Here is a 26,366-nt window from a genome sequence, read left to right as displayed (position 1 = left end):
ACCACTTAGTGGAGAGGAGGATAGAGCGATCGATTGTGTCAAATGCTGCAGAGAGATTGAGGAGGATGAGGACTGAGGAGAGGGAGGCCGCCCGAGCACAGCTGAGGGAGTCAGTGACTGCCAGGAGAACCTCTCAGTGGAGTGAACTGTGCAGAAGCCGGATTGCAGAGGAGTGAGTGATGGAGAAAGAAATGCAGAGAGCTGACGGCGGACCACACGCTTGAGGTTCTTTGAGAGGAAGGGGAGTAGAGAGATAGGGAGGTAGTTCTGAGGAGAGGTAGGGTCAAGGGTTGGTTTCTTGAGGAGTGAGATGACAGCAGCTTGTTTAAAAGCAGAGGGGAAACAGCCAGAGAGGAGTGAGGAGTTGAGGGAGGAGATGAAGGGGAGTAGATCAGGAACAGTCGCTTGGAGGAGGCGAGTGCGGCGAGGGTGCAGGGCACACGTTGTGGAGGAGAGAGGAGAATGAAGAAAAGGAAGCTTGATCAGTGGGAGACTTGGGAGGGATGGGAGAGGAGGGGGGACTGTTGAAGAGCTTGTGGATGCCTGTGATCTTGAGGAGGCAAAATCTGCAGAAAATAATTAAATGCACCCACAGGCAGAGAGGAGAGGCATGTTTGCAGACTCAATTTCTATAATGTTAGTCAAACCCTCAAATGCACCAGCTTCTACTGAACCAACAACATTCAAGAAACCACCTTCTGTAGAGCTTGTTTGTTCAAGAAGGCCCCATATTTGATTGTTGAAAGTATACCCTTCAAAAAATACTTCTGTTACACCACTTTCTATAGTGGCAGGTATTTGTGACACTTTTGTAGACAACTTGATAGGGTACGTCAGTCTCCAAATACACAGTCAAATAGAAAGGGCAGAAAGATCAATTTCCTGATGCATTTTATCTCCCCGAAACAGGTTTTGTTATCACTACTGCACATTAATACATAGGATATACACTCACCTAAAGGATTATTAGGAACACCTGTTCAATTTCTCAATAATGCAATTATCTAACCAACCAATCACATGGCAGTTGCTTCAATGCATTTAGGGGTGTGGTCCTGGTCAAGACAATCTCCTGAACTCCAAACTGAATGTCTGAATGGGAAAGAAAGGTGATTTAAGCAATTTTGAGCGTGGCATGGTTGTTGGTGCCAGACGGGCCGGTCTGAGTATTTCACAATCTGCTCAGTTACTGGGATTTTCACGCACAACCATTTCTAGGGTTTACAAAGAATGGTGTGAAAAGGGAAAAACATCCAGTATGCGGCAGTCCTGTGGGCGAAAATGCCTTGTTGATGCTAGAGGTCAGAGGAGGATGGGCCGACTGATTCAAGCTGATAGAAGAGCAACTTTGACTGAAATAACCACTCGTTACAACCGAGGTATGCAGCAAAGCATTTGTGAAGCCACAACACGTACAACCTTGAGGCGGATGGGCTACAACAGCAGAAGACCCCACCGGGTACCACTCATCTCCACTACAAATAGGAAAAAGAGGCTACAATTTGCACAAGCTCACCAAAATTGGACAGTTGAAGACTGGAAAAATGTTGCCTGGTCTGATGAGTCTCGATTTCTGTTGAGACATTCAGATGGTAGAGTCAGAATTTGGCGTAAACAGAATGAGAACATGGATCCATCATGCCTTGTTACCACTGCGCAGGCTGGTGGTGGTGGTGTAATGGTGTGGGGGATGTTTTCTTGGCACACTTTAGGCCCCTTAGTGCCAACTGGGCATCGTTTAAATGCCACGGCCTACCTGAGCATTGTTTCTGACCATGTCCATCCCTTTATGACCACCATGTACCCATCCTCTGATGGCTACTTCCAGCAGGATAATGCACCATGTCACAAAGGTCGAATCATTTCAAATTGGTTTCTTGAACATGACAATGAGTTCACTGTACTAAACTGGCCCCCACAGTCACCAGATCTCAACCCAATAGAGCATCTTTGGGATGTGGTGGAACGGGAGCTTCGTGCCCTGGATGTGCATCCCACAAATCTCCATCAACTGCAAGATGCTATCCTATCAATATGGGCCAACATTTCTAAAGAATGCTTTCAGCACCTTGTTGAATCAATGCCATGTAGAATTAAGGCAGTTCTGAAGGCGAAAGGGGGTCAAACACAGTATTTGTATGGTGTTCCTAATAATCCTTTAGGTGAGTGTATGCTGTGTTGTGGAATATATATATATATATATATATATATAAAATATGCATTGTGATTAATATTTACCCATATATAGTAAAGCAGGCCAATTTCCATTTAGAAAACTTCTAGAAACTTTTTAGAATAATTTAACTTCTACAGCAGTTTATGATGGATGGATAAAAGCGCTTGCCACTGGTAGTAAAGAAAAAGTTAATTTTATTACCACATCATAACAAAATAACCACGATCTCAAAAACAAAAACATTCTGAATTTACTTTGCACTGCATGCATCTCCTCTAAACAAAAACATCAAGTTCCACACTTTCAGATAAATTACTTCTATAATGTAAAGATGAACAGGCTACACAATGGATAATCGAAACAAAACGTGGAACGCTTTCCAAAAACAAAAATCACAAGGCCCCCTAAAATGGCCAACATCCAAAGCATTTACAGTTCAAAACAACAGGGATAACAACAAATGAAACCGTAAAACTCACTACCAAAGCAAGAAACTTTAATAATTTGAAGATCATGGTTGGAAATGCAGGAAAGTTTAATGCAATATGTAACTGGTTTATTAGGAACAGTCATCACAAGAAATTCAAACATGTTGTGCTTACCCAAAATTGTTATTAAAAAAAAAAAAAACATAAGGGGGGGGGGAATGCAGTACTGTATTTGCCCACATTGTTCGAAGGCAGTAAGTATATATACATAAAAAGATTGCCTGATCAGGACTGAAAAAAATATATGAATTTCCTATTAATAAAAAATATATTTCCAGTACTTAATTGTTCCAAATAGCCCTGCAAAACAAACAGGTTTTACTGTTCCTAATATTTAATTTCTTTACCGAGGTACAAAAGTGTACCGATGTGTCAAGCATTATGAAAACAAATTATGATGGGAATTATTTCACTTGGAAAAGGTATTATAACTTCATGCATTTATCAAAAGTTACTATAAATGTTTTATAAAGATGTCTCGAAGGCTTACAGCTGGTAAGAGGACCCCCTATGGCCAGGAAAATGCAACAAACATTGTGGCTCTATTATGTATAATCCTGTTAGTGGAGACTACAGCTACAATTTTCAAATAGGTCAGAAAAAAAAACACATACCACTTGCATAACAAATATAAGCAGATACACATCATGTAGGATAATTTCTTAAAGTGTGGACCCAATCATTTACAGATTAGACTTTTTTTATACTGAATTTATATTTACTTGCAGTGTTTTTTGTATTATGAGATTATAAAAGCATAACTACAGCTATGCCAATCCAGATATAAACCAAAAAGTAAAAAGTCAGTGCCTCACATCTCCTACAAGAGATAAACAAAATAAGTTCAGGTGATACACAGTGAATTTACCACCCAAGTTACTGTTCATGTGAGGTAGGTTATGGTACCCTATCTGGCCACACACACAAAACTAAAGGGCATGGCGTAGAGCGATAAAGCAGTTATACTCATTCCTGGTCCCCAAGAACTGAAGCCTGCAAGTTGTATTTTTAACTTAAAAACATTAACTAATGATCTTCAAGCAGTAGTCTTTTAGATCAATTAAGTCATTAATTGACTGAATTCAGGAATTAAGAGCTCAGCTGGAAGGAAAACCAGAAGAATCCAGAAACAGGAGTGAGAATAAATACTCTTGAGGCTTGACACAAAATTGTGAACAGGCTGAGGTGGTTTTTTTGTTATGTTTTTTTTTAGACTGATGACAAAAAGTTGGGAAATAAAAGGTGTAGCTTTTTAATAGTTGTCTTACTGAAGTCTCAGCAAATGTGTTTTAGACTATCCCTGATGTGTGCCCCCCCCCACCCAACCCACCCCACCCCACCCCCTCCCAAAGCTGGATCACTGTTTCTGCTGCATGGCCTCCTTGCGCGCCGCATCCTGCAACAGCTGTGTGTCCACTTCATCCGCCGGGAGCTGCACATACCGCACGACAGAGCCACGGATGAAACAGTTCTTCACCGACAGCTGCAGGAAACAAGTCAAAGGCACTGTGATGGACTTCATTCACCCAGAGGTTTACGGTTTAAAATACTCCATTTCCATAAATATATAGATCTTAACTGCAGTGTAATTTGTGGAAGCCTGATGCCTCCAACTGTCAATGTAACTCACCATGTGGGGGTACTTCTCTGGATCGGTCACACTGATGTCGGTGAGCTTGATGTTCAGGTACTAAAGAAAAAGAGGAGAGAACAAGTGTGCTTCTCAGTTGGAATAATGCAGAAAATGTTGACATATTGCAGCAAAATAATTGCAAAAGAAATCTTTAACAGTTTAAAACCACGGGGCAGCAACTCAATTGACCAAATGCTTTCAGCACCGGCTTACATGTGTAGCTGGAAATAGGCATTACATTAGCACTACATGCCAGAGAAATAAAATACAAATAAACATACCTGATCAACAGAATGGAGCGTCCCGCAGATACTAAAAAGCACAGAAACATGCATCAATAGGCTTGTTAAAAATAACAGCTTTAAACATCCTGAGTATTTTATATTCTTCATATAAAAAGACCAGAAGCAAATCCATTTGGTGTGAGAGGAACAAGGCATTTCAATATACATTTGTACTGGCTGCACACAATATACCACATACAGTAACTGCCTTGATGTTGGATTATCTCTAATAAAAGTCAAGTTCTAAATCATTGTAGGCAAGAGCCATGACTCTGGAGACGTATTTTCAGGAATTAAAATCAACTGAACCGGCATTAACTATTATAATCCTCACCTTAAATCATTCTTCAGCTCCACAACAACGTCTTTCCCCACCAACGACTTAAAAAACGAGTAGAACAGCTGCGATAGAAAACAAGACGTTTGTGACTGATCCGCATTTCCAATACAGCCTTATCAACGTGCAAATCACATACCATAATCAAAAGACAATGTCGTTTCTATATCACAGATTGATTTTAGTTTTCCAAACCGAAATTCATTTGGCATCATTGGAGTTTAAGGTCTTCGTAGATGCTGAACATGCTGCATTTCAATTTGATTAAGGATTTCTTATACATTTTGATCTGGTTTAGTAGCATGGTGAGTGAGCTGACCACAGAAGACAATGCTTATGACGCAAAGATACATTAATCCCAGGAAAGAGACGCTCGTTTACTAAACTGAAACTATTTTATTAGTGATAAATAAATGATACTATTTCAGAATCACGTTGAAATAGTTTCGTATTGAAAAGGTATTCCTTTCAATAACTTAACTAGCTTTAGTCCGACTTTTGATGTTGTGACGCACTTAAGGAAAACTATGCGTTTATTCTTATGAAAATCAATTACAAAAATAAATGTAAAACAGGTCATTAAAACGCATTAAGCATAAAATGAAGTAAAAACTTATGTTACCATTTTCAAGCAGCAAAGCCTCTATCGCGTAACGGCGCGTTATTTCTGCGTCATTATCTCGTGGAGAACGAGATTTGAAATCCCGAATCTAAAGGGGCCGTTCGTGCTACGTCATAAAAAAACGCCGTGCGCATTATGCCACACGGTTAGTAAATACGTTGATGCATCTGGGACGGCTACAGCTAAAGGCTTGTAGATGTTTGTTTGTTTGTTTGTTTGTTTGTTTGTTTGTTTGAACATTGGAATATGTAACATAGGGCTAATTAAGTAACTTATGCCACAAGTCTTGTTAAACATTGTTAAAACAGAATACATAGTTGCTCTCTAGTGGTCTAAAAATGAACTTTTTGTTGCCCGAACAATCCCTTAAAATATATACAATTGTATGTATACCTTAAATTAATGTAAACATTTAGAAATATGCATGTTATAGAGAAATACCAAGGGGTATTGATTAATTTTGATTTTATTAGTAGTAAAGATTAATAGCAATACATGCATATGTTTGTACATCCAGAAGATATACTTTCATTAGTTGACATAAACAGTGTAATTGTATACATTGTTATATGTATAGATATAATTTCTGGCCCGCTCAGTTAGTTATACATTTCATCGCTAAGAAGAAAAAGGAAAAACTGGGCTCGTCCGGGATTTGAACCCGGGACCTCTCGCACCCAAAGCGAGAATCATACCCCTAGACCAACGAGCCGCCTGAGAAAGAGGCTCTGTTTAGAGAGAGAACTTCATGAAATCATAATTTTGTTAAACGCTTTAGTGAAGCTGCGGGATTTAATTAAAAGAGCGAAATGCTCGGAAAACCAACACACTTTTCCATAGGCTACAGCGACTCACACCATCCCAACATCCGCCTCCATTCATATTCATATGATTCAAGACATTCAAGAAGGAAAACAGGAGACACTTCTTCACACAGAGAGTCGTCACAGTCTGGAACAAACTCCCCAGCCATGTGGGTGAAGCAGAAAATTTGGGAACATTCAAAAATAGACTGGATAGGATTCTTGGATCACCCCGTTATTAATCGACACCAAACGAGCACTATGGGGCGAATGACCTCCTCTCGTTTCTAAACTATCTTAAGTTCTTATGCTCTTTTCATTGTAAGTACAAAATATGTGTTCTTCCGTCTTTCAAAATGCACAGTTCTGGGCTCGTCCGGGATTTGAACCCGGGACCTCTCGCACCCGAAGCGAGAATCATACCCCTAGACCAACGAGCCACGCATCGCTGTGTGTCCAGTTAGGTTTATCGAGTAATGGCAGCCATACTTTCACGAACTTGGGTCGTTAATAGATATCAAACCAGTCAATGATCATAGCTACCCGTACTACCCGTGAGCTACTGCTCAGTAGTGTATATATTAACATTACTAAAAAGTGAAATAAAGGGCTCGTCCGGGATTTGAACCCGGGACCTCTCGCACCCTAAGCGAGAATCATACCCCTAGACCAACGAGCCGTGGACTTAGAAGAAGGAAGTGATCTTATTCCCATCTCAAGCGTCTTCACCGGATGTACCGTCAGAACTACTTTTCCCAACATGCTGTTCGGCAGCGCTTTTGCGCACAATCGCTTCATATTTAAACTTGTTCTGGGCACTGTTTTGAAAAGATTGTTACCTGCTACGGATTTTTGTGAAGTGAATATAGGTGTAATATCGTGACATGTTGTTATTTCTGCAGCTTTGCGTCAAAAGAAAAGCACGTGGTTTGTATTATGAAGCGTAAACGGTTATGAGACAGCTTTCTGGCTGAGTGAGTTGTTTTCAAAACGAAACAACGGTGGTGATTTTAGCTTAGGGTTTGATTATTTATGCAGGATGTATTTCGTAGAGGGTTTAACTCAGTTCACCTTCTGCATCTGTCAAAGTCTGCGCCTGCTTTTTTGGCCTGTTTAAGCAAATATTCAGAATTCACTGAAAACTTTGACTGTTTATTTCAATTCTACATTCGATGTGGATTCTACTTCACCAATCGTCTATGAATATGACCTTGCCTACCCTTACATAATGCCTTTTCTGGTACATGACTTGATTTAGTTAGTTGATTGATGAATTGATCATACAGATGAACGGCTACCTTAATAACGTACAGGTCTTTGTTGTCTGGGTCGATGGTAGCGGGATTTATTATTTTATATTTTAGCAGGGATATCCCTTTAGGATCAATCGGAAATGGATGCCTTTCTGGAGACATTACAGGATCAACCTGGGAGGTAGGAGTTAAATTATTATTTAATGCACATTGAATAATGTAACTTAATAACATGTAATGAATTGTACATTAAAGGTTACATTTATGTACTTCTGGATTACTTTAGTAGCTAAAATGATGCTTAAAAACTCATCTCCATAGTATTTTATGTATTCACATCTTGATAGTTGTCTTGCTATAGTACAACATTGTTCCAGTCTGCTACATGATAGGAAAACATCTTCATTCACCACCAGTGGGCCTTAGAGCATCAGTTTTCTCAGTTAGTTTGATCACAGCAGGTAAGAGTTTAAACACATATTGACAAACTATGAATTAGGTGGCCTAGTACGTAAAAAAAACAACAACAACAAAAAAAAAACATCTAACTGGACAATATAAATACTATCAGTGTCTTTCCTTCCCAGCTCCATTTTGACATCATGTGAGCCAGAGCTTCAGGAGCTGATGCGCCAGATTGACATCATGGTGGCCCACCAGAGGACCCAGTGGGAGAGTCAGACCCAGGCCCTGGAGGGGCGGCTACACACCCAAGAGGGGGAGCTCCACTCTGCCAGGGACCTGCTGGAGCAGAAGCACAAGGAGGTACCTTTTCGAGGGACTTGTACCTTTTTAAATTTGACCTGTCAGAATAACATGACAGTCGTTTACAATTGTGATGTATTAAGGAGCATTCTGCTACTACTACACTTTAGTAATGCTTTACATTGTATTTGGTATTTGTTGTATTACTACACTTTTGTAATGTGTTGAAATGTTTCTGCCAATAAATCAATAAATAAGGCTATGGGAGAATACTTTCCTTGGTGATTAATGCAAGACTCTGCAACCCTGGTTATCTCGCATACATATTTTACTTGGATGAATTGATATTTGGAGCTATATTCTGAAAGGAACAGACCAAATAGAAGCTCTCGGTTGACTACATTATTATATGATTTAAAAAAAAAAACATGTTGAAAATATATGCATACTAGATGGTGCAAAACAATGCCAGTTGATGATAGATGGAAAACAGGTTAGTGATGAAATCCTATTTTTGCCATTAAGAATGGCGAGCGTTAATGCTGATGCACTCCAGAGACTCCTGCTGAAGTGTTTCTATTGGGTTGTTTTCGATAACACCTGTATTTGCAATTTATAAAAGCTGTTTGGAAGGAAACTGACAGTCTCTTTTTACTCCTGGTAGACATTTAAAATCAAAGAGGCCATTGTTGCTTTGTTAGATCTCCAAAGCACTGCCTTTCAGATGGTGAAGTTAGTAGTGGAAAAGGAAATGTTGAAGGTGAACCAGCATGGAAGTTGCCAGTGTGTTGGAATGCTTTGCATGCTTACTGAGATTCTACACGGAAGCTCAAATGTAGTGGTTTGGAAAATGGATGTTCAATAAGTGGCAGAAAATCTCATCTAGTTTAGGTAAATTCTAAATATTTGTATTGTCTGGACAGTGGCATCTCTCTTGTCCAGTTGTTTTGGAGAGAGTGTTCCAGTGCCCTTCTTCAGGGATTTAAAAGCCACTTTTCAAGTTTCCTCACATCCATACTTTTAATATGTTCAGAAGCTGAAGTGCCCCATTAATCTGTGTTTTAGCATACATTCATACAAACTACACCCTCATCCTCAAAGGAGTTAATGCATAACTGACATTCTCCAGCCTTGCATGGTCAGATTGCTGTCATAGCACTCCTTACAGAATTGCAGTCTTGTGCAAAGATGAATTTTGGTGGGGAGTGTGGTCTGAGTTGATCTGATGATTGTTCTCCTTGCTTAACCAGGTGGGAATCCTACGGCAGCAACTACAAGAGGTCTTGAATGGGAAGCAAGAGCTGGTGTCCAAATATGAGGAACAGCTTCAGCGAGTACGGGAAGAGGTGAGTCTCCTCCAGGCTCATGTTTTAAGACTGTGGACCGCAGCGCTTCAATGCAGCACTTCACAAAGAAATATGGATCAGTGCAAAACTCCAATATCTGTGTGCTGCAGCACTGTGGTAGAAGACACAGTCCCATTTAGAAATTACGCCTCAGAGGAAATCATTAATATAAAATGCTGTCAAAGTAATGAAACAAAATAACATGCACTGAATGTATCTGAGTCTGTGCTAATAAGTGTGTCTACTGACAAATTGACATTTCTACAGTTATCCAAGCTTAAGCGAAGCTATGAGAAACTCCAGCGCAAGCAGCTTAAGGAAGCCAGGGAAGGAGCCAGGAGCCGAGAGGAAGACAGGACAGAAGTGAGCCGACTAAACGGCAAGATAGAGGTAATGTAGCGCTCTGCTTTTCCCCATCATATACTCCTTGGCACATGAGGGTTACAGATGACATTATGTGCACCTGTCAAGGTAAATTGTGACAGTTTTAAGAAAATATCAGGGAAGCAAGTTGCTGTTTATCCCTTGGTACAGATTTCTCCTGAAAATGGGAAGATTTCAGTTCAGTTTTACTGTTATTACGGTGTGGTCTCAAAAAAAAAAGTGTGTATCATGATAGCTTGATTGAATAGTTTGTACAGGGGCAACTAAACAATGTCTTTAGGATAGTTTCTGACCGACTCGTGTCGTCTGTCAGGAGTTCCGTCAGAAGTCTGTTGAGTGGGAGCAGCAGCGCGTGCAGTACCAGAAGCAGGTGGCCTCTCTAGAGGCCCAGAGGAAAGCACTGGCAGAGCAGCATCAACTCATACAGGTACCACTTTGTAGAGCAGTCAGAACATGATAACATTATGTTGTGTTTAATTGCATAGGAAACTTTCATGCTGAAGGCTGGGTAGTGAATTTTACTTTGACATTTAAGACAATAAATAGGGGGGCTAAGACCCAACAGGTAGCTGTGCTGGGCTTCTGTAACCCAAATATATGATTCACTGAAGCTTACCCTTAATTCATGGTGCAGTGCAGAAATAAACCTACTGGGTGTTGTGCCCATTTCTTTGTTACGCAGCAGTCGGCTGCCCACCTGTCACAGACTTCCAGCCGTCAGCAGGAGCAGAGTGAGCTGGTGGGCCTTGCTGAGGTGCGGCGTCTGCGGAGCCAGTTGCAGAGGGCCCAGGATACCCTGCATGCCCAGGAGTTGGAGCTGGAGCGCTTCAGCCTGCTGCAGGGGGAGCTGGGGGACTCCCAGCGGGAACTGCAGGTCAGCACGGTAGGCTTTGGTCCAGCCGTGCTAGAGATGGGAGAAGGGGAGATGGGAAAACACGATGAAAGAGTTGATAATATATAATGTGACACCGTGCCACACATGGGACGCTCAATGTCAATCATCTGTCGAACTAAGCCAGGTGAACAAACCTGCAGCTCATCTCGAAACCTGAACCTCCAGGGAAACGTGGGTGGTCAATAGAAGTGTTTACGAGCGAGACGAATGAGAGAGAGAATGAAAAGTCAACTGACTGACCACCTGGATTCCAACCTTGAACCATATGAGAAAACCTGGAAAACCGACATGGACCAACTACTGACAACAAGACTGCCTGGCCCCTACCTACCCCTATTGACTGCAATCCAGTGCCATGACCCCAAACGCACACGGCTTGAACTGCACACTACACCACAATATATGTATCATATATAAGTTCGTAATGCATTAATTTCATTTTAATTACTTTTGACTATAATTGAGTCTCAATTTGATGTTATGCAAAGAGGAAAGCTCTAGACCCAGTGTTGATGGAGCTGAGCATCTGTCTTCAGTTGTTATAACCAGATGCACCTTTTAATTGGAAGTGCTTGCATGTTTTAAGAATTGAGTTATGGCTTTATGAAGCACAAAGTGTGCAGTTGTCTATATTTTGATAAATTGAAGAACGTCGCAACCCTGTTCTGTGTATCCAGGTGCTGAGTGAGGAAAAAGCTGAACTCCGGGCCACTCTGCACACGCAGGATGAGTTTGTCCGCAGCGTTGGGCTCCAGCAGCATCAACTCCGTGCTCAGGTGGCCAGACTGTCAGAGGCCCTGCAGGCTAAAGAGCACATTGTTAGGTAAGAAATGTAAGTTATTACAAAAACTCGACAATAGTAAAGTTATACACCGTAATATATATATTTTTTATTTGTTTGGCTTTCCACAGGTCTCTAGAAGGCTGTCTGCAGGAGAAGGGGGTGTTTGCAGGACTGGGACCCCTCAGGCAGGAGCTGGAACAGACGCTAATTCATCTCCATGCAGCCCGCTCAAGTGATGCACGCCTAAAGGCTGAAGTGGCTCGGCTTGAAGAGAGGTAGGAAGTCCACAAGACGACAATGGAGTTCTCTCAGGCATATTTAATTAGACCTGATCAGAGCAATGACACATACTCTGCCATTCTTCACAAAAATCAGATATATCCTACTATAACAAATGTGAAAATGAGTGAAGTTAGCCATGTATTAACTAAAAGATTCTTGTTTTCCAGCATTGATAAAGTGAAAGGACAGAAAGAAGACATAAAGAAAGATTTGTCCAGAAAACAGCAGGAGCTCCAACACATTGAAGAGGAGCACAGATGCTGCCTGGGGGAAGTAAAGAAAGTAAGAAGTAGCTGTTCTGTTTTTCTGTCTAATTGCTAGTGTCTAAACCAGTGTATTTTTCAGAGAGCTGTCTAGCCACCCTTCGTCTAGAAATCACACAACATTCTGCCACACATTTTTCCGCAGTGATTCTCAACATTTTGTGGTCTGTCCATTTAACTGCATGTTGTGACAAGTTTGCCTTGTGTGTTTGAAAGCTCAAAGGTATCTTAAATCCAGTTTGTGTCCCGCAGTCCTGAAGTCCTTAAATTTGTCATCTGCCTTAAATTAGTCTGTTACAGTTAAGTAACCGTAGCTCATCTGCAAGGGAAATATCAGATAGCTGAAATCACTGAACTATTACTGTATTTGAACCTTTTCATGTTGCCCAGTTGAGGGACGAGCTGCAGCAGGCAGATGGGTCGCACAATGCGGCGGTAGAAGGCATGAAGAGGGAGGTGACCCAGCTTACCAGCGAGCTGCACCAGAGAGACATCACCATAGCCACTCTCAGCGGTTCTGCCTCCAGCATTGAGCGTCAGTTGCGCTCTGAGGTGGAGAGGGCAGAGCGCAGGGCAGCGGAACTCAAGGTGGGCATGGCGCACAGTGTGTGGCGTAGGTTGTGAAGTAGGAACCAAACCAAACTGTGCTCCTAGTATCAAAATCATCTTTCACTCTAATCCTTAATGGATAGAAAATCCTCTGGGTTGTATATTAAAATCCCAAGACACTGTCAAAGTGAGAAAGTAATTGGCAAAATAAGAGCCATGCTAAAGGATCACATGGATACGTTATGTGCTGCTGTTTTGTCTGCAGGTTGCTCAGGTTCAGCTCGAGACCCTGAAGATCGAGAATCAGCATCTGACTGAGATACTGGAGCGTGTGGAATCCAGAACAACCAAGGTTTGAAAAGCATCGATTGTTCCTACAAATAAAATGGCTTGTATTCATATTCCACCCATTGTGTGTGTATTTCGAAAGAGGAGGGTTTTGTTATTTTAGTATAATTTGCCTGGATTTTATTAATCGGAGCGATAATAATGAGGTATCTATCATAAAGGCCTTATCGTTTCCCCTTGTGTCATCTCAATTTATCATTAATTTGATCGCTTTCCATGTACAATGTTTCAGAACCATCGTGTTTGATGCTGATCGGCTTAGTTTAATTGTGCTTACTAACTCCTGGAATGGATGGTTTACGGTGTCTGCCGCAGAAATCGGAGGGGTCGCTGTCGGCCCTGAGAGAGAGCTACGTGTCCTCGCTGGGTAGCCTGGAGCAGGAGAACCAGCAGCTGCGACAGGACCTGGCTGAGGTACGCGCGAGACTGGAGGCCTCCACCCAGACCTGGCAGGACAAGTACGAGAGGGCACTGCAGACCCAGGGCAGACTAACTCAGCTCCGCACTACTGACGACAGGTACACGGACATGTGTGGAGATCTGAGCGTGAGCTTTCAGGAATTACTGAGAGTATCAATGCAAAGCTTAATTAATTCATACATTTTGCCTTTTATTTAATTTTTCGGGGGTCATACTCTTTGAGGTGGACACCCAGGGTTATGGTCTATAGGACGTGTAGGAGCTCAAGCCTGGTCTTGTTTATGCCATGAGTTAGTGCTGAACAACTGGTTTGAACTTGTTCTCCCTATGAGCAGTGATGGTGAGATTTGTTCTCTTGGATTCTATGTCTTCTATATGTATGTATTGTATGTGAAGCCAACTGGCTAATCCTTCTTGCATGTGGGCTGCAATCCTTGGGACAATCAGTGGTCCCATGGTAACTTGCCAGCTTTCATATTATAGGAAAATTCAGGAAATCCAGATGCAACACACACAAGAGCTCCAAGCCATGAAAACCAAGATGGAGGAAAACGCCTGGCAGTACGAAAGGGAAATTGAGAACCTCAAAAGCCAGTTGGAAAAACAAAATCTCAGAAGTGCCCCCAGCCAAGCAGATGGACAGTCCCTGGTCAGCGATAGTACCTCGGGAACATCCTCATCCCCCCAGTCACCGAAAGGAGCCCCAGAAGATCATTCGTTTCCGAGCAAAGCCCCCGATGGGAATGAGGGGAATCTCTCGGACGCCGCCTCAGTGGAGTCTATGGGGTCACTTGGACGTGATGAGTTTATGCCATTGGTGAGTTGTCTCTGTATTTTATGTCTCATTTATTTTTCCAATCATGTTTTAGTTGCCATCTTTATTATTCCAATCTGCATTACAAGGATTTTATAACTGGTTGGGCGATAGACCGTATTATAGTTGTACAGGCATTTTCTTATGCACCATTTCCAGTCGCACATCGATCAAAAATGTGCATCTCAGTAATCCATGTGCTGAACTCTTCTCTGAACCCTTTCACTGCTTTTCCCCCCACCCAGGCCCCTCTCCCTGCCTCCCCAGTGGGCTCTATTGCCACTCGCTTCCTGGAGGAGGAAAACCGGCGTTCTGAGGAACTGCTCCAGCAGCTTGATGCCCACATCCAGGATATGAGAGAGGACAATACTAAAACTGTGAAGAAGTACCTTGGGCAGGCTGCTGAGTCTTCCTCTGACTAAACCTGGCATAAGAATGGGGAGTAACCAGGGAAACTCCAGTTTGGATTAAAAAAAAAAAACACAGGTTTGTTTGCATGGGCGAATTTGCACAAATGTGCGTGGCTTGTCAATCAAGAACTTATGGTGGGATGGAAATACAATTAATGGAGTCTGGGAAGTTGGCTTTCTTAAGAGCTTGCAGGGAAACACCTCAAACAAGTGTAAACGTATTAGTTAGACTCTCCAAACTGCAGACATGCCTCTCTTGGGAAACATTGTCTCTCTTTTCAAACAGCAGTGACTCATTTTGAAGACCTTGCTCCTTTTGAAATTAATGACATCTCAAACAGCTATGGTATGTTATTTGGAGGCTGATAGCCATTTAAAGTGAAGTTCAGTGGTAGGACCGATGAATACTCAACCTAAATGTCAACCTAACTGCAAACAGCACTTGCCTCCTGTCACCATGTGTTTTTCTTCTGTGTAATATTTATTTTGTCTTTTCTTTGTGTGCCTTTATCATGCACTTTCTTTAATTGTTATATTCTTCACAGACCTTTCTGGGGAAAAGAGAGATGTTTTAGCAAATTCATTTCTAATAAGTGAGAAGTAAAATATTTTTGTACAGTCTTTTAACTGTTTGTGTGTCTTCCGTGGATCTGTAGTCCAATTATTAAATCTGTCATGAACTCTTAGTGGTTCTTCTTAGCTGATTGTTGTGATTGGTTGTTTTCTTATTTGGGCTGAGGTTTTCTGATCATTGTTCAGGGTAAGGCACCCATCCCATGAGGGTGTGGGATGTTGTGTTAAGAGGACATGTTAGTGGACAGATCTACTTTATTGATGTTGACCAGCAGCACCTATGTGTATTAGGCCGGAGTGTCCTTGCATTACCTGCAAGCACCCCGACTTTGCAGTGCTTCCCTGGCCAACCTTGTGCAATGACATCACTCTGCATGCAGCACCTTTGGCATGAAGTGAAGTGTTTACTGTGATGTCATTCTTCTTATCTCCCACAGAGTCTTTGGCGAACTCAGGCTTCTCTTGTCCAGATGTGGAACAGGAGAACTATGGCAGAGGATTAGGTATTCAACAACATGTTCACGTTAATAACTTCTTCAACTGTCTTTAATTAAAAGCAATTAAAATCAAGCGTGCTACCTTTTTACAGCTTCAGCCCCCTAAAGAACCAATCAGCTATTTCTTGGATACAAAATGACATTGAAAAGCCACTGAGAAATGATGTTATACAAGGCTGACTATGGTATGACATCTCTCTTGCCCTGTGCTTTCCATCATTTGAGGAAAAGAATAGTTCTGCTCATTTTCAGATTTTGAACAAAACGGCAGTTGTAAGATGCTACAAAGCACAGCTCGGCTTCGTATGATCTGAAAGGTCTGAGAGAGAAATGCCGCGCAGGATTTTGTGGGAAGTGTCAGGATGTGAACCCACAGAATTCCAGAGCCGAGGGCACATTCTTCTACCAGAGCATTCCGATCCTGACATCTCTCTCAGAATTGTTTAACTAAGTTTGCTCAAAGGAATCTGTATAGAGAGCCAGTGCTGTCAATGTGTCCTCCTTTATGGGCTGCATGAGAAAACGCATGTGGAATTTTAATGTCAACCATGTGGGATTCTGAAATTTGGAAATGGAGCAGCTAAACATAATGGATTTTGGAGAAGGGGAGGGTTTTGCATTTCATCTAACACTGATAGCATCGTACAAGGTAACTGAAAAATAACCACCCTCTCCCTTGATGAGAAACAAAGGAAGGGGATATAAGAAATAGTTTAGAAAAAAATAAATTGAAGATTTTTTATTCTCCTTCTAACTATCAGTGGATAATGTGTGGAGTTATGCTAGGCTGCAGGCCAGGGTTACTAGTGGTATTCAGTTACTATGGTTACATGCTCCAAAAGGGCCAACAAACAGAAATGAAAAGGAATTTGGAAGGTTGGACATTTGCTCTCCATGGAGCATTAAAAAATGTTTTTAATATAAAGAGATTTCCCAACAGTGAGCAGTTGTAACCCTTTAGATGCAGAAAATACAATAGGAGTTGACAATCCCAACAATATATCAGACACAAAGCACAGTAAGGACTCCTTAGAAAGCAGAAGAAAGTTAAATTTGTCCAGCTCTTAACATGTTATAGTACTCAGGATTATTGATTGCAGAGATCAGTGGCAAATAATGTTTTTACTACAAGCTCATTATTGCATAACCTGAAAATAAAAGGACATTCAAGCAGCTGTATTATTGAGGCAAGGAAGTCATTTGATGTAAATCGTTACCAAAAGTGCTACTGATCTATCTACCTTTTATCTTGTAACATTTATTTATGTATGACATTCAGCGATGCAATTATAAAGTGAATTAATTCACCACAGATAACAGCAGAGGGCGCTCTGTCATTTGCTGCCCGCTTTCCTTGGTGCAGTTCACACAAATGGAATGAAAAGAACAAAACTGAAAAAGAGTCTTAAAAAATACTTTTAGTCCTTTCAGTGCCTTTCTCTGTGAGGTTGTATGTGTTTTGAATCACTTCTAATTGAACAATGAATGACTTGTAACTGGATGGGTCTGACTCAGTGAATGGAAATGTGAACACCTGGATCCTTTATAAGAAAAAAGCCTTTTAGCAAATGTCCCTATCAAAGGAAATAATTGCAAAGAATTCAATTCCCTTGGTCGACATTATGTTGATGACTTATAGTAGTCACTTTTCTTTGGCTAGACTAGAGAATCCGCACACTTCATAATGCCTTTATTGTATACAAGTTTAAACATATTTTTTTCTTTTTCTCTACATCATCTACCTCGGAATATTTATGTGAAACATCTGCTAGGGCCCAGAATCTATTTTTTTCCTTTTTATAATATCATTGTGAATTTGCGTGTTATTGTCAAGTAACACGCAATGCTCGAATCTGAGCACCACTGCTGTTCAGGTACTCTGGATGTGGGACAGTGTAGGATCAATGAATTTCCTCATATCTCCAGACATTGCGGCTCTTTTCGCCCAATGGACGTGACAAACCGACGTCGCCTCCCTTCCTTGCCTACGTGAATGCTAACATTGACGTGACCTTCTTGGCCAAGAACAACTTCGTGTGATCTACATTTTAACAAGCACGCATTCACACACGGCTAATCACAGAACGACCCGTTTTAACAATGAGACCTACTAGGGGCTTCCTCAAAGACAATGTATTTGTTTTTTTTTAAGTCTCCTATATACGTTGATACATCCTTTAGTCTTTAAGAAGAACAGTGACAAGAGTTCTTCCTTATCTGCAAAGGTAGCCCATACACATTATATGATATCCTGAAAGATATTGGCAAATCCTCACAACAGGCTACTTGAAGCTCAACAATGAAATCTTGTGTCACAGACCTTAAGTCACAATGAGAGACTAAAAATAGATGAGTTAAGGACAGAAAATGGCTCTGGATGGAATGGAATCTGGAATAAACCTAACTTATGTTGAACTTTGATTTAAGGCAGATGGTTCTGTTTTTAGCCTCGCCTGCTGCCATGAGGTTGTTTCTGGAATCAGTCTGTGTAGTTTATTACTACACATGTGTAGTGGGTGAGGATGTGCTCTTCTATAAGAAAACGGTGTATTGTTGTGTAGCCGTCCTGAATAACAGGAGTGGTAACTTTGTGGGAGTTTGGTTGGTCATTGTTTAAGAGAGTCTAGCCGTTGAGTCAGTGTGGAAACCACAGCTTCTATTACAGCTGCTCTGGACATGCTTTGATGAAGCATTGCCTGCATATGTACACTGCATCTGAGCAAAAAATCCCCAAACCAACCACGCACACAAATTTATATAATATATATGTCAATGCCACAGTAGTGAACAGTAATCTGAATATAATACAGATGAATGTATGTCAAAATAGTGACTAAGTATACAGAAAATGACACTGAAATCAAAGGGGAAAAAAAAACTATTTCTCTGCCACAATCCTTCAAAGATTGTGTGGGAAAATCGTTAATAATGGCACAAGAATGCCATTGTTACACAGCGCATAACCTAGAAAAGGGCAACCAGGAAAGATGACTATTAACTATGATGTTGAAGGCCTCTATAATGAATAAGCTTTTAATAACAGAAACTCATAACTGTTCCTTTTTTATACCCATCATTCCAGATTATAAATACTTCAGCAAAGTGCAATGTCACGAAAGACCTTGTTCAGCTCCGTTATCCCTGACTGGTTATCAGATGTTGGTATCTGCCTTAATTAAAAGGAAACATTCACTGCATAGCTCGGTGCAATATATATAAAAATTTAATATTAGAAAATCTACCGCTGTTTTTATTTTTTTGTATACAGCACATGCCCTGTCTTCTGTGAAATGAGACATAAGGCTTGATAAGGTATATATATACCTATCGAAGACTAGTCAAGAAGTGAAGGTCTGAATAAGACTTCCAAATGGCAGTAAATCCACATAGAGACTAAATCTAGGGAAGGTAAACTTTGTTAACCATTGTGCTGTAACTGCACTACAATCTAGCTTATGGGGATATTAACAGACTATTGCCAAAACAAACAGACTCACAACATAACCAGATGCCTACAATATCTTCACTGTTTGCACAACATCTCAGTAAGACCAGGTGGTATATTTTCTAACTAGGGGTTATTTGAAAAGGTTCCCCCCTCTCTCCCACTATCTCTCTCCCTTCCTCTTTCTCTACTTTTGAACGTATTCCTAAAGTATGACAGTTCAGCTTTGTCTTGTACAACTGATGCATTCCTATTGCTATGGTTATGATACTTCTGCCTTAAAGGTAGGGCAGGTGACAGAACAAAGTTGTGTTTTTTTGATGGATTGGTTTTGTACAATGGAAATAACTGTAAATAGTAAACAATATAAGCATCAAAACAAACACACAAAAGGCAGTTCATTGTTGAACCAAAGGTTGAAAATGTATTCTCTAAAACGGGCTTTGTAACCTTTAGGAATTAGGAGGTCTTTGTTGTTTCCAAAAAAGTCGTTACCGAGTTAATCGTGAAAGATAAGTGAATGAGAGACCATCGAAAGCCAACAGACTTTTGCTTAACAATGAAGTTATCTGCTTAACAATCAGGTCCAGTTTAGTTTCCTGACTTTAAGGTGGTTGGAATATATATTGTGATTGAACTTATCCTGATAATCAGTCTGTAGCCTGATTGAAAATGACTGGACAGAAAAGCTTAAAGCTTAAGTGCAATAGACATCTGGATTAATGAAAAAGAGAGAAGAAAAAAAACTCACACTCTTAACACTGGTTTACTCATAGAGATGCTGGGTAAGCTCATTCCTTTCTCATTTCCTGTAATATATTTTTAGTCATGCGACTGAAATTCCAACAAAGAAGAAAAAAAAAAAAAAAGTCGAAAAGACACTTTCCCACAATTGTTTCTCCCTTACACATTTTTTTTCAACACATTTGGGCCAGGACTCAGAGGAATGTCTGTCATAATTGTCCCGAGAGCTCTCCTCCCAGTTGTAGCCTATTCCTTGTTTTTCAGGCATCCCATTGTTTGATGTACAGAAGGGAAACAGGTTCGCTGGCCTCATACATCGGAGTCCAAACATCCAGTCCAGGACTCTTGGAATGTAGTGAACACAAAGAGCACATTCTTATCAGCTCTCATACACAATGGACCCTCCAGTGGCAGAGAGCATGTGATAAGGAAGCTTAAAGAAAAGTTCCAACCCATAGGTGCCAATTTCCTATTATTTTATTTGTGTGCATGCATGCTTGTGATTACCATAACTCGATTACAAACGTTGTAATATTCAGCACTGTATTTACTCCACTCCTCCCTAGAGCTTTCCACAAGCATTTGTAAAATGTTCTTTATTATTTTAGGGATTTCACCAGTTTTAAAATGTATCTATTATTGACACTTTGAGTCAAAAGTGATGGCCCATTGTGTCTAACTGATAACGATTTCATAAAACTCATAGCTCTGGAGAATGAACATTCCCCACAATGATCTCTTGAGTCAAGGTATGTCAAGCACATTCATCCGTCTCCTCATACACCGTGGTTTCATCTCAGACACTGCACTTTTTCCATAAATGGCATGTTTCACCGGCAGGGGTTACTTGGTCTTTAACCTGCGTTATCCATCCATCCCGGTATCCAACAAGACTAAAATAGAAATGGTGAGAGAGTTTGAGTTGATGGTGATCAGGAAGCCTAAGGACGCTTCTGCCATGGATACCAAAATGTACCGTCTTTCAGTAGACGTTTTTGGGGGAATCACATTTTTGCCCACATGCTCACTGAGGTAGTATGGAAATTCTCAGTGCAGTTTATGTCAGCACATAATGACAAGCTATTGGTAATGAACACTACCAATGCCAGAAAAAAAATAATAAAGGAATGAAGTAAATATGTGGTGTCAAATAAAGTGGGCACTGGTCATGTTTAAGGGAATGGGAGAAGTGGGGTTGAGGTGACTCAACCTTTCCAAGCAATTTATTGTGTAACACTGTTATGATAAATGACACTGCGTGATTGCACTTGTCCAGTCTTGTAGCTCCAAACATAATAGATTATATAACTTGCTAGTATTATTAGTTGAAATCATTTTGGTTACTTATTGTGAGAAACAGGAACAGAAACTGGCATTTGATTTTGTATTCTATCACCTGAGAAATGTTATTAAAATGTTATTAAAAAGACGTGTAGCATTGCAAGACCAGTATCCTAAGGGCGATGCAAATCTGACCCAGCTCTTGATAATCGAGAAGTGCAGAGTTGGAAGTGTTCAGCAAGTGACCTATATAAAGAAACAAACAGAAAAATCATATGACTGTTATCCATTGAGTCCAGCCTGTCAGCTCGACTGAAACGTAATGGAATGTGCTAAAGTATTTTTTTTGTTTTGTGTGTGTGTGTGTGTGTGTGTGTGTGTGTGTGTTTAGTGAACTTTAGTACATTCTGTGATGAAGGCTGTGTTCTGCACACTTAAAAAGCAAACCCATATATTCACCTCAGACCTTTGTTGAGAACCTTAGATCTCTGATGAAATACACAAGTAGGTGGGGGGCTGGCATTATTTAATTGGCACTGAATCTATATTTGACACAACCTTTTTAGGCTCCTGTAACCTTCTGTTATGTAAAATGCTTGGTGTCGTTGTATATGGGTGTTAATGGGAGCAACCGTTTGGAAATTCTAGCTTAATTCGTTTAGATTTGGAAGAAAGAAACTGGTTAGGTAAAAGCTATGTGATCCCTGGCTAACCTCTACTTTTCATTGCCCAGCATTACTGAGACTTAGAGTAACTGTACACTAAAGTCAATACCAGCCCCTATCTACGCTCAGGCTACGTGTTTAATGTGTCACTGACGTCTAATAGGACACAGAGTACTCTAGGCATGCTTCTAGCCTTCTGTCGCAAATTCCTTCTTAATAGTAAACAGCTCTCTGCGAGGGAGACTTTGTGGCTCGCTTCGAGTTCCTTTCCTGAGCACCAAAAATGGAGGTGGTGAATGTATACCTTTGTAAACGGGCTTTACACAAACAACATCAAGAAAAATAGCTGCACGGATAGGGGAAGTGTATCAGAAATGTTTTCAAAATACATGTATGAACGTGCTTTTTGTGTGCACAATGGATAATGAACCTTTTTAAATTGTATCCAAGTTCCTCTTAAATGAGGTTTGATTTCACCATTCTGAGTGGCATTTGCATACAAGAGTTATCAGATGTCTGGAATTGGAAGATATCAGTTTTTTGTTTCACATTTGATTATTATTTGCATGTTCTCTTCCAGTTCAGGTTCGAAAACTTGGCAATGCAAGAGTGGATATTTTGTTGTGGCTTTGAAAAACTGAAATAACATTAATATGGGTTTTTAAATTAAATTGTTGATGCCAAAAGCTAGGGACAGGTTATTGCTCTGAGTTTGTTTACACTCTATACACCACAAAAATGTCCCATGCCGACTGCTCCTATGGATATTATAGAAGAACTTCACTTTGGCATGGAAATCTGCAGAATACTTTAGTGCGTCTATTTTTTTAGATTGAGACTTTTAAATATAGCTCAGTCCATTCTTTTACAGTGTTAAAAATAGAACTGGCTTGGATTTTGAACCAGACAAAGTCTTACTATGCTTCTTAAAGAATGACGCTTTGTCTCTAAAATTCATTCTGGGACAATACAAAATTTCGTACTGATACTTATCAAGATAATGGGGACATAAGATGTAAGTTTTTGCTTTCCTCATCAGTTAAATGCCTCTTGGATTACAAAACATTTTAACGATCTATGAATCCGTGCTGCATTGCCTCAAATTTCAAAGCTATGTGGTATTTATTTGAGGGTTAATGAGAGCATCACAGTATTCTGTTACAAAAAACTAGACCCAAAACACGTCACATTCCTCTCCTCATTTACAATGTGCCTGCCTCCTTTCCATTCCCCGCTTTTCCATAAAAGCCCTACAACAAACCACAGAACTCATATGAGAAGTCGATCAGATCTTCCTTAAATCTTCTTTCTAATGAGGTGTGATCTCTTTATACATTCCTTCCAATGCTCACTTTTTTTTTCTCCTTGAATCTGGGCCTGCTTTGTGTTTTTTTTAAAACATGCTGAACAAAACAGAAATAAGTAGTTTTCTGAGGAAGTTTTGAGGGTCAAAGAGTTTGGCTTTGGATGGAATGAACAAATACCTACTATGAGTTCAACTGTACTTCATATCATGAAAACACGTGTTTAGATCCAAATTTGTATATATTTTGACAGGTACTGAAGTTAATCTGAAATAGAATTTGAATTATTAAACTAATAATATGATAACCATAACAAGCAGACATGAGCAATTTTTGACCTGTACTGACAGAAAGAGCTAATCACCATCCAGACTTACTTACTCATTTCTTAGATTGCTTAAACTATGTTCACTGGTATTTTACAGTTTCTTTTCAACAGGGGAAGTGGAAAATAGATAGAGTAAAAGAAGGAGCGGGAGTAGTAAGTCAATGAGTTGTCAAAGGCGGGAAGGGAAAGTGGATATGTTGTAATCACCAGTTAGAGCTGCTAAACTTTTAGCCCAGAGTGCTGTCTGAGTAATGTCTGTAACAGCAGAAATGAGAAGGTTTGGCAGTTTTGGAATGTAGTCAACACACATTAATTATCTCTAGCAGAATGTGCACCTTCTGACTGGAAACTGGCCCTCCTGCCTTATCTCTGTGTGGGTCATTGAGGTCAAAGGGCAAAATGTGGCGGAAAGATAACAGTCAAACAGAGTAGTGCTTTGTCGCTGACGGGTGGGAGTTAGTTACCAACATCCCTGGGCATAATCATGTTTCACGAGCAAGACAAAGAATGAAAATACTGTATCATGTTAATAATATTACATAATATACATCCTATGTGCTGATAAGAAAAGTACACACACATTAAGGTTTTATTAATAATCGTTCTATTTTACTTATTTATACTCACTATGGTCAGTTTATTAGTTCTCAATAGACTTACCGGTAATGCTTTAGATTGTGTGACCCAATTTACTATTACATATATAGATATTCAATTGAGAATCTATTAACATTCAACTACTTGATACATTTAATATCTGTGTATACCAAAAACATTGTCAATGTGGAAAAAAACATGGCTCAGCCGTCTAAAGTGGAGATATCTATGTTTGCCCCAGTAGTTTCTTGTAACTTGGCTTATGGGATCATATCTCCACTTTAGATGGATGAGCAAATTTGTAACTTGCATTTGTTTTCATGTTGACAACGTTTTTGGTATAGATAGAACTTACATTAACATTCTATTGATATTTATTTAGTACTTACATTAATTTAAATTGCATATCTATTTAATATAAAATCTAAACTTACCGAATTACCATTAACTTTTTTATTTAAAAAAAATGTTTAAGCATTATTGGAGTAACAATGGAAGGATCTAATCCTAGAAACGTCCGACTGATGATATCTGTATTTCCCACAATTCCTGGTTACCACGCCTGATTAAAGAATACATTGTTTATATGCGGGATTTCATCTGATTAATTAATATCATATATTCATACCCAAGGGAAAAAACAAACAAAAAGTCATTATATTTAGTTGATGGACAAGGTCCTGGTGGCCTAGATTCTTTCAAAATGCTCATCTTATCTTGATAGTGTACTCAGGCCTGTCAAACAGTATCAGGCAATTAACCCCAAATGATGAGCTATTACTCCTCGTCAGGCCATCCTACCCATTATCCGCTAGTACAGGATGTGATAAGTCTGTGCTTCCAGGGAGAGGCAACTTCGTGCTCCAGTGTCTACCGAAGTGCGTGAGCTTCCTACAATCCATCTGGGACGGCCCTGGGTGTGATTTCCACATTCCTCAGTTTCACCTCCATTTGGTATTCAAAAGAAGGGCTGTTCATTAAATTCTCAAACTATGTCTGCAACTAGCAAAATTTTCGAGTGGCCTTACAATACCAAAATGTAAGCTTCCATTAGGAGGGAACTTAATATCCTATGGGACAGTGCATATACTGCTTGTATGTATGTTTTAGTCTATGACGATCATTGAGTAATGATAAAGGTTCATACCTAGATGTACTTCCATGTATCATTCATTTCCATCATTGTAGCTGAATCACAGTTTTCCAGTGATATTGCTGAAAAAGGAAGGCACCCTTTTGAACACAATGTCTCAATGACTCAGGTATTACTTTTTTGTAGATTTATTGCCAAAGGGGATGTTTTATCTCAAAATGCATTTCACAATACAATCACATGCATTAAATAAAAACACACTGTAATACAAAATATTTCTACATTTGACATGTTTTAGTAACAATTATATATATATATATATATATATATATATATATATATATATATATCCATTTGACTTGCAATAAACAGTATTTGTTAAACCCATTCAAAGAATGTTAAGTGTTTTTTTTTTGTTGTTTTTTTTATATAAAGGATGTGCTGCTGACATGTTTACTGTTCCTTTTGGATTTAGTTCATTTTTTGTCTGTAAACAACTTGACCCATTGTTCTCTGCTCTGTCTCAACCCCCTCTTTAATTTTGAAGCCTGCTATTGAAATATGCTGTGAAATGTGCATCTTTAGAAAATAAAAGTGTGAAGGAGCCACAGATAATAAAAAAAAAAAATCAGCACAAAATGTTTGTCATAAGTAGTATAATTTTTTCTCTTACAGTGCCATGTAATATGATCCCCTGGTCCACTGTGATCTATTGAAATTAAGTCAGTCCTTGTCAGCCCCAGAAAGGTGCTAGTTCCTGGCTTTGTGATTCTGTTGGCTCTCCGTGAGGAGGTATATACATCCGCCTTGCTTTGTTTAAAAAAAGGACTCTCGGATACCACAATGAGCACGGAGAAGAATGCAGGTATTCCAGTTTGGCTCAGGGAGAACCCAGAGAAGACGAGTTGTGCCTGTCTCTGTGTTTGCAGCTGCTATATGGTTAAGAGACGTTTTCACACTGTCTGACACACAGCACATTTTTGTAGGGCTGAATTCCTCAAAAACCTAATTCGACCTCTCTATAATAATAACAATAATTATGT

General features: G+C 40.0%; 2 protein-coding genes and 3 non-coding genes across 11 annotated transcripts; 1 reads left to right on the top strand and 4 right to left on the bottom strand.

The window, feature by feature from the left end:
- Nucleotides 1-3,996: 3,996 nt before the first annotated feature.
- On the bottom strand, nucleotides 3,997-5,639 carry smx5. The gene is made up of 5 exons (XM_066709179.1): nucleotides 5,541-5,639; nucleotides 4,916-4,983; nucleotides 4,579-4,609; nucleotides 4,295-4,354; nucleotides 3,997-4,147 (listed from the first exon to the last, which is right to left on the bottom strand). Exons 1-5 carry the CDS (start codon nucleotides 5,541-5,543, stop codon nucleotides 4,022-4,024), a joined length of 288 nt encoding a protein of 95 aa, XP_066565276.1. The 5' UTR covers nucleotides 5,544-5,639; the 3' UTR covers nucleotides 3,997-4,021.
- Nucleotides 5,640-6,180: 541 nt separating this feature from the next.
- trnap-ugg (transfer RNA proline (anticodon UGG)) lies at nucleotides 6,181-6,252 on the bottom strand. The gene has a single exon. It is a non-coding gene; the product is annotated as a tRNA-Pro (tRNA).
- Nucleotides 6,253-6,711: 459 nt separating this feature from the next.
- On the bottom strand, nucleotides 6,712-6,783 carry trnap-cgg (transfer RNA proline (anticodon CGG)). The gene has a single exon. It is a non-coding gene; the product is annotated as a tRNA-Pro (tRNA).
- A 129-nt stretch (nucleotides 6,784-6,912) lies between these two features.
- On the top strand, nucleotides 6,913-16,623 carry cep63 (centrosomal protein 63). Of its 7 annotated transcripts, none has more exons than XR_010817408.1 (15): nucleotides 6,919-7,777; nucleotides 8,184-8,361; nucleotides 9,552-9,647; nucleotides 9,915-10,037; nucleotides 10,345-10,458; nucleotides 10,714-10,914; nucleotides 11,604-11,749; nucleotides 11,839-11,985; nucleotides 12,160-12,274; nucleotides 12,646-12,843; nucleotides 13,070-13,156; nucleotides 13,468-13,670; nucleotides 14,056-14,389; nucleotides 14,632-14,872; nucleotides 15,807-16,623. XR_010817408.1 is itself a non-coding variant. In XM_066709173.1 (15 exons), exons 2-15 carry the CDS (start codon nucleotides 7,737-7,739, stop codon nucleotides 14,806-14,808), a joined length of 2,160 nt encoding a protein of 719 aa, XP_066565270.1. In that variant the 5' UTR covers nucleotides 6,919-7,270; nucleotides 7,708-7,736; the 3' UTR covers nucleotides 14,809-15,482. The 7 variants fall into 7 exon arrangements, 6 of the variants coding, with proteins under 6 accessions (XP_066565274.1, XP_066565271.1, XP_066565272.1 ...); XM_066709173.1 differs by lacking the exon at nucleotides 15,807-16,623 and having other exon boundaries at nucleotides 6,919-7,270; nucleotides 7,708-7,777; nucleotides 14,632-15,482; XM_066709174.1 differs by lacking the exon at nucleotides 15,807-16,623 and having other exon boundaries at nucleotides 6,916-7,777; nucleotides 10,717-10,914; nucleotides 14,632-15,482.
- On the bottom strand, nucleotides 6,951-7,022 carry trnap-agg (transfer RNA proline (anticodon AGG)). The gene has a single exon. It is a non-coding gene; the product is annotated as a tRNA-Pro (tRNA).
- Nucleotides 16,624-26,366: the final 9,743 nt, after the last annotated feature.

The sequence above is a fragment of the Amia ocellicauda genome, chromosome 7 (assembly GCF_036373705.1).
Source record: "Amia ocellicauda isolate fAmiCal2 chromosome 7, fAmiCal2.hap1, whole genome shotgun sequence".
In the NCBI taxonomy this organism is placed as follows: Eukaryota; Metazoa; Chordata; class Actinopteri; order Amiiformes; family Amiidae; genus Amia; species Amia ocellicauda.
The sequence above is the reverse complement of the archived record's forward strand: the minus strand, read 5'-3'. Positions and strand labels throughout refer to the sequence as shown.

Bases quoted from the DNA above. Each gene is read 5' to 3' on its own strand.
- cep63 (XM_066709173.1), top strand. From the start codon at position 7,737: ATGGATGCCTTTCTGGAGACATTACAGGATCAACCTGGGAG. The intron at 8,362-9,551 runs GTACCTTTTCGA...TTGCTTAACCAG, and splicing joins TGGAGCAGAAGCACAAGGAG to GTGGGAATCCTACGGCAGCA. The intron at 12,275-12,645 runs GTAAGAAGTAGC...CATGTTGCCCAG, and splicing joins GCCTGGGGGAAGTAAAGAAA to TTGAGGGACGAGCTGCAGCA.
- smx5 (XM_066709179.1), bottom strand. The intron at 4,610-4,915 runs GTGAGGATTATA...TGTGCTTTTTAG, and splicing joins GAGCTGAAGAATGATTTAAG to TATCTGCGGGACGCTCCATT. The intron at 4,148-4,294 runs GTGAGTTACATT...TGTTTCCTGCAG, and splicing joins CAGAGAAGTACCCCCACATG to CTGTCGGTGAAGAACTGTTT.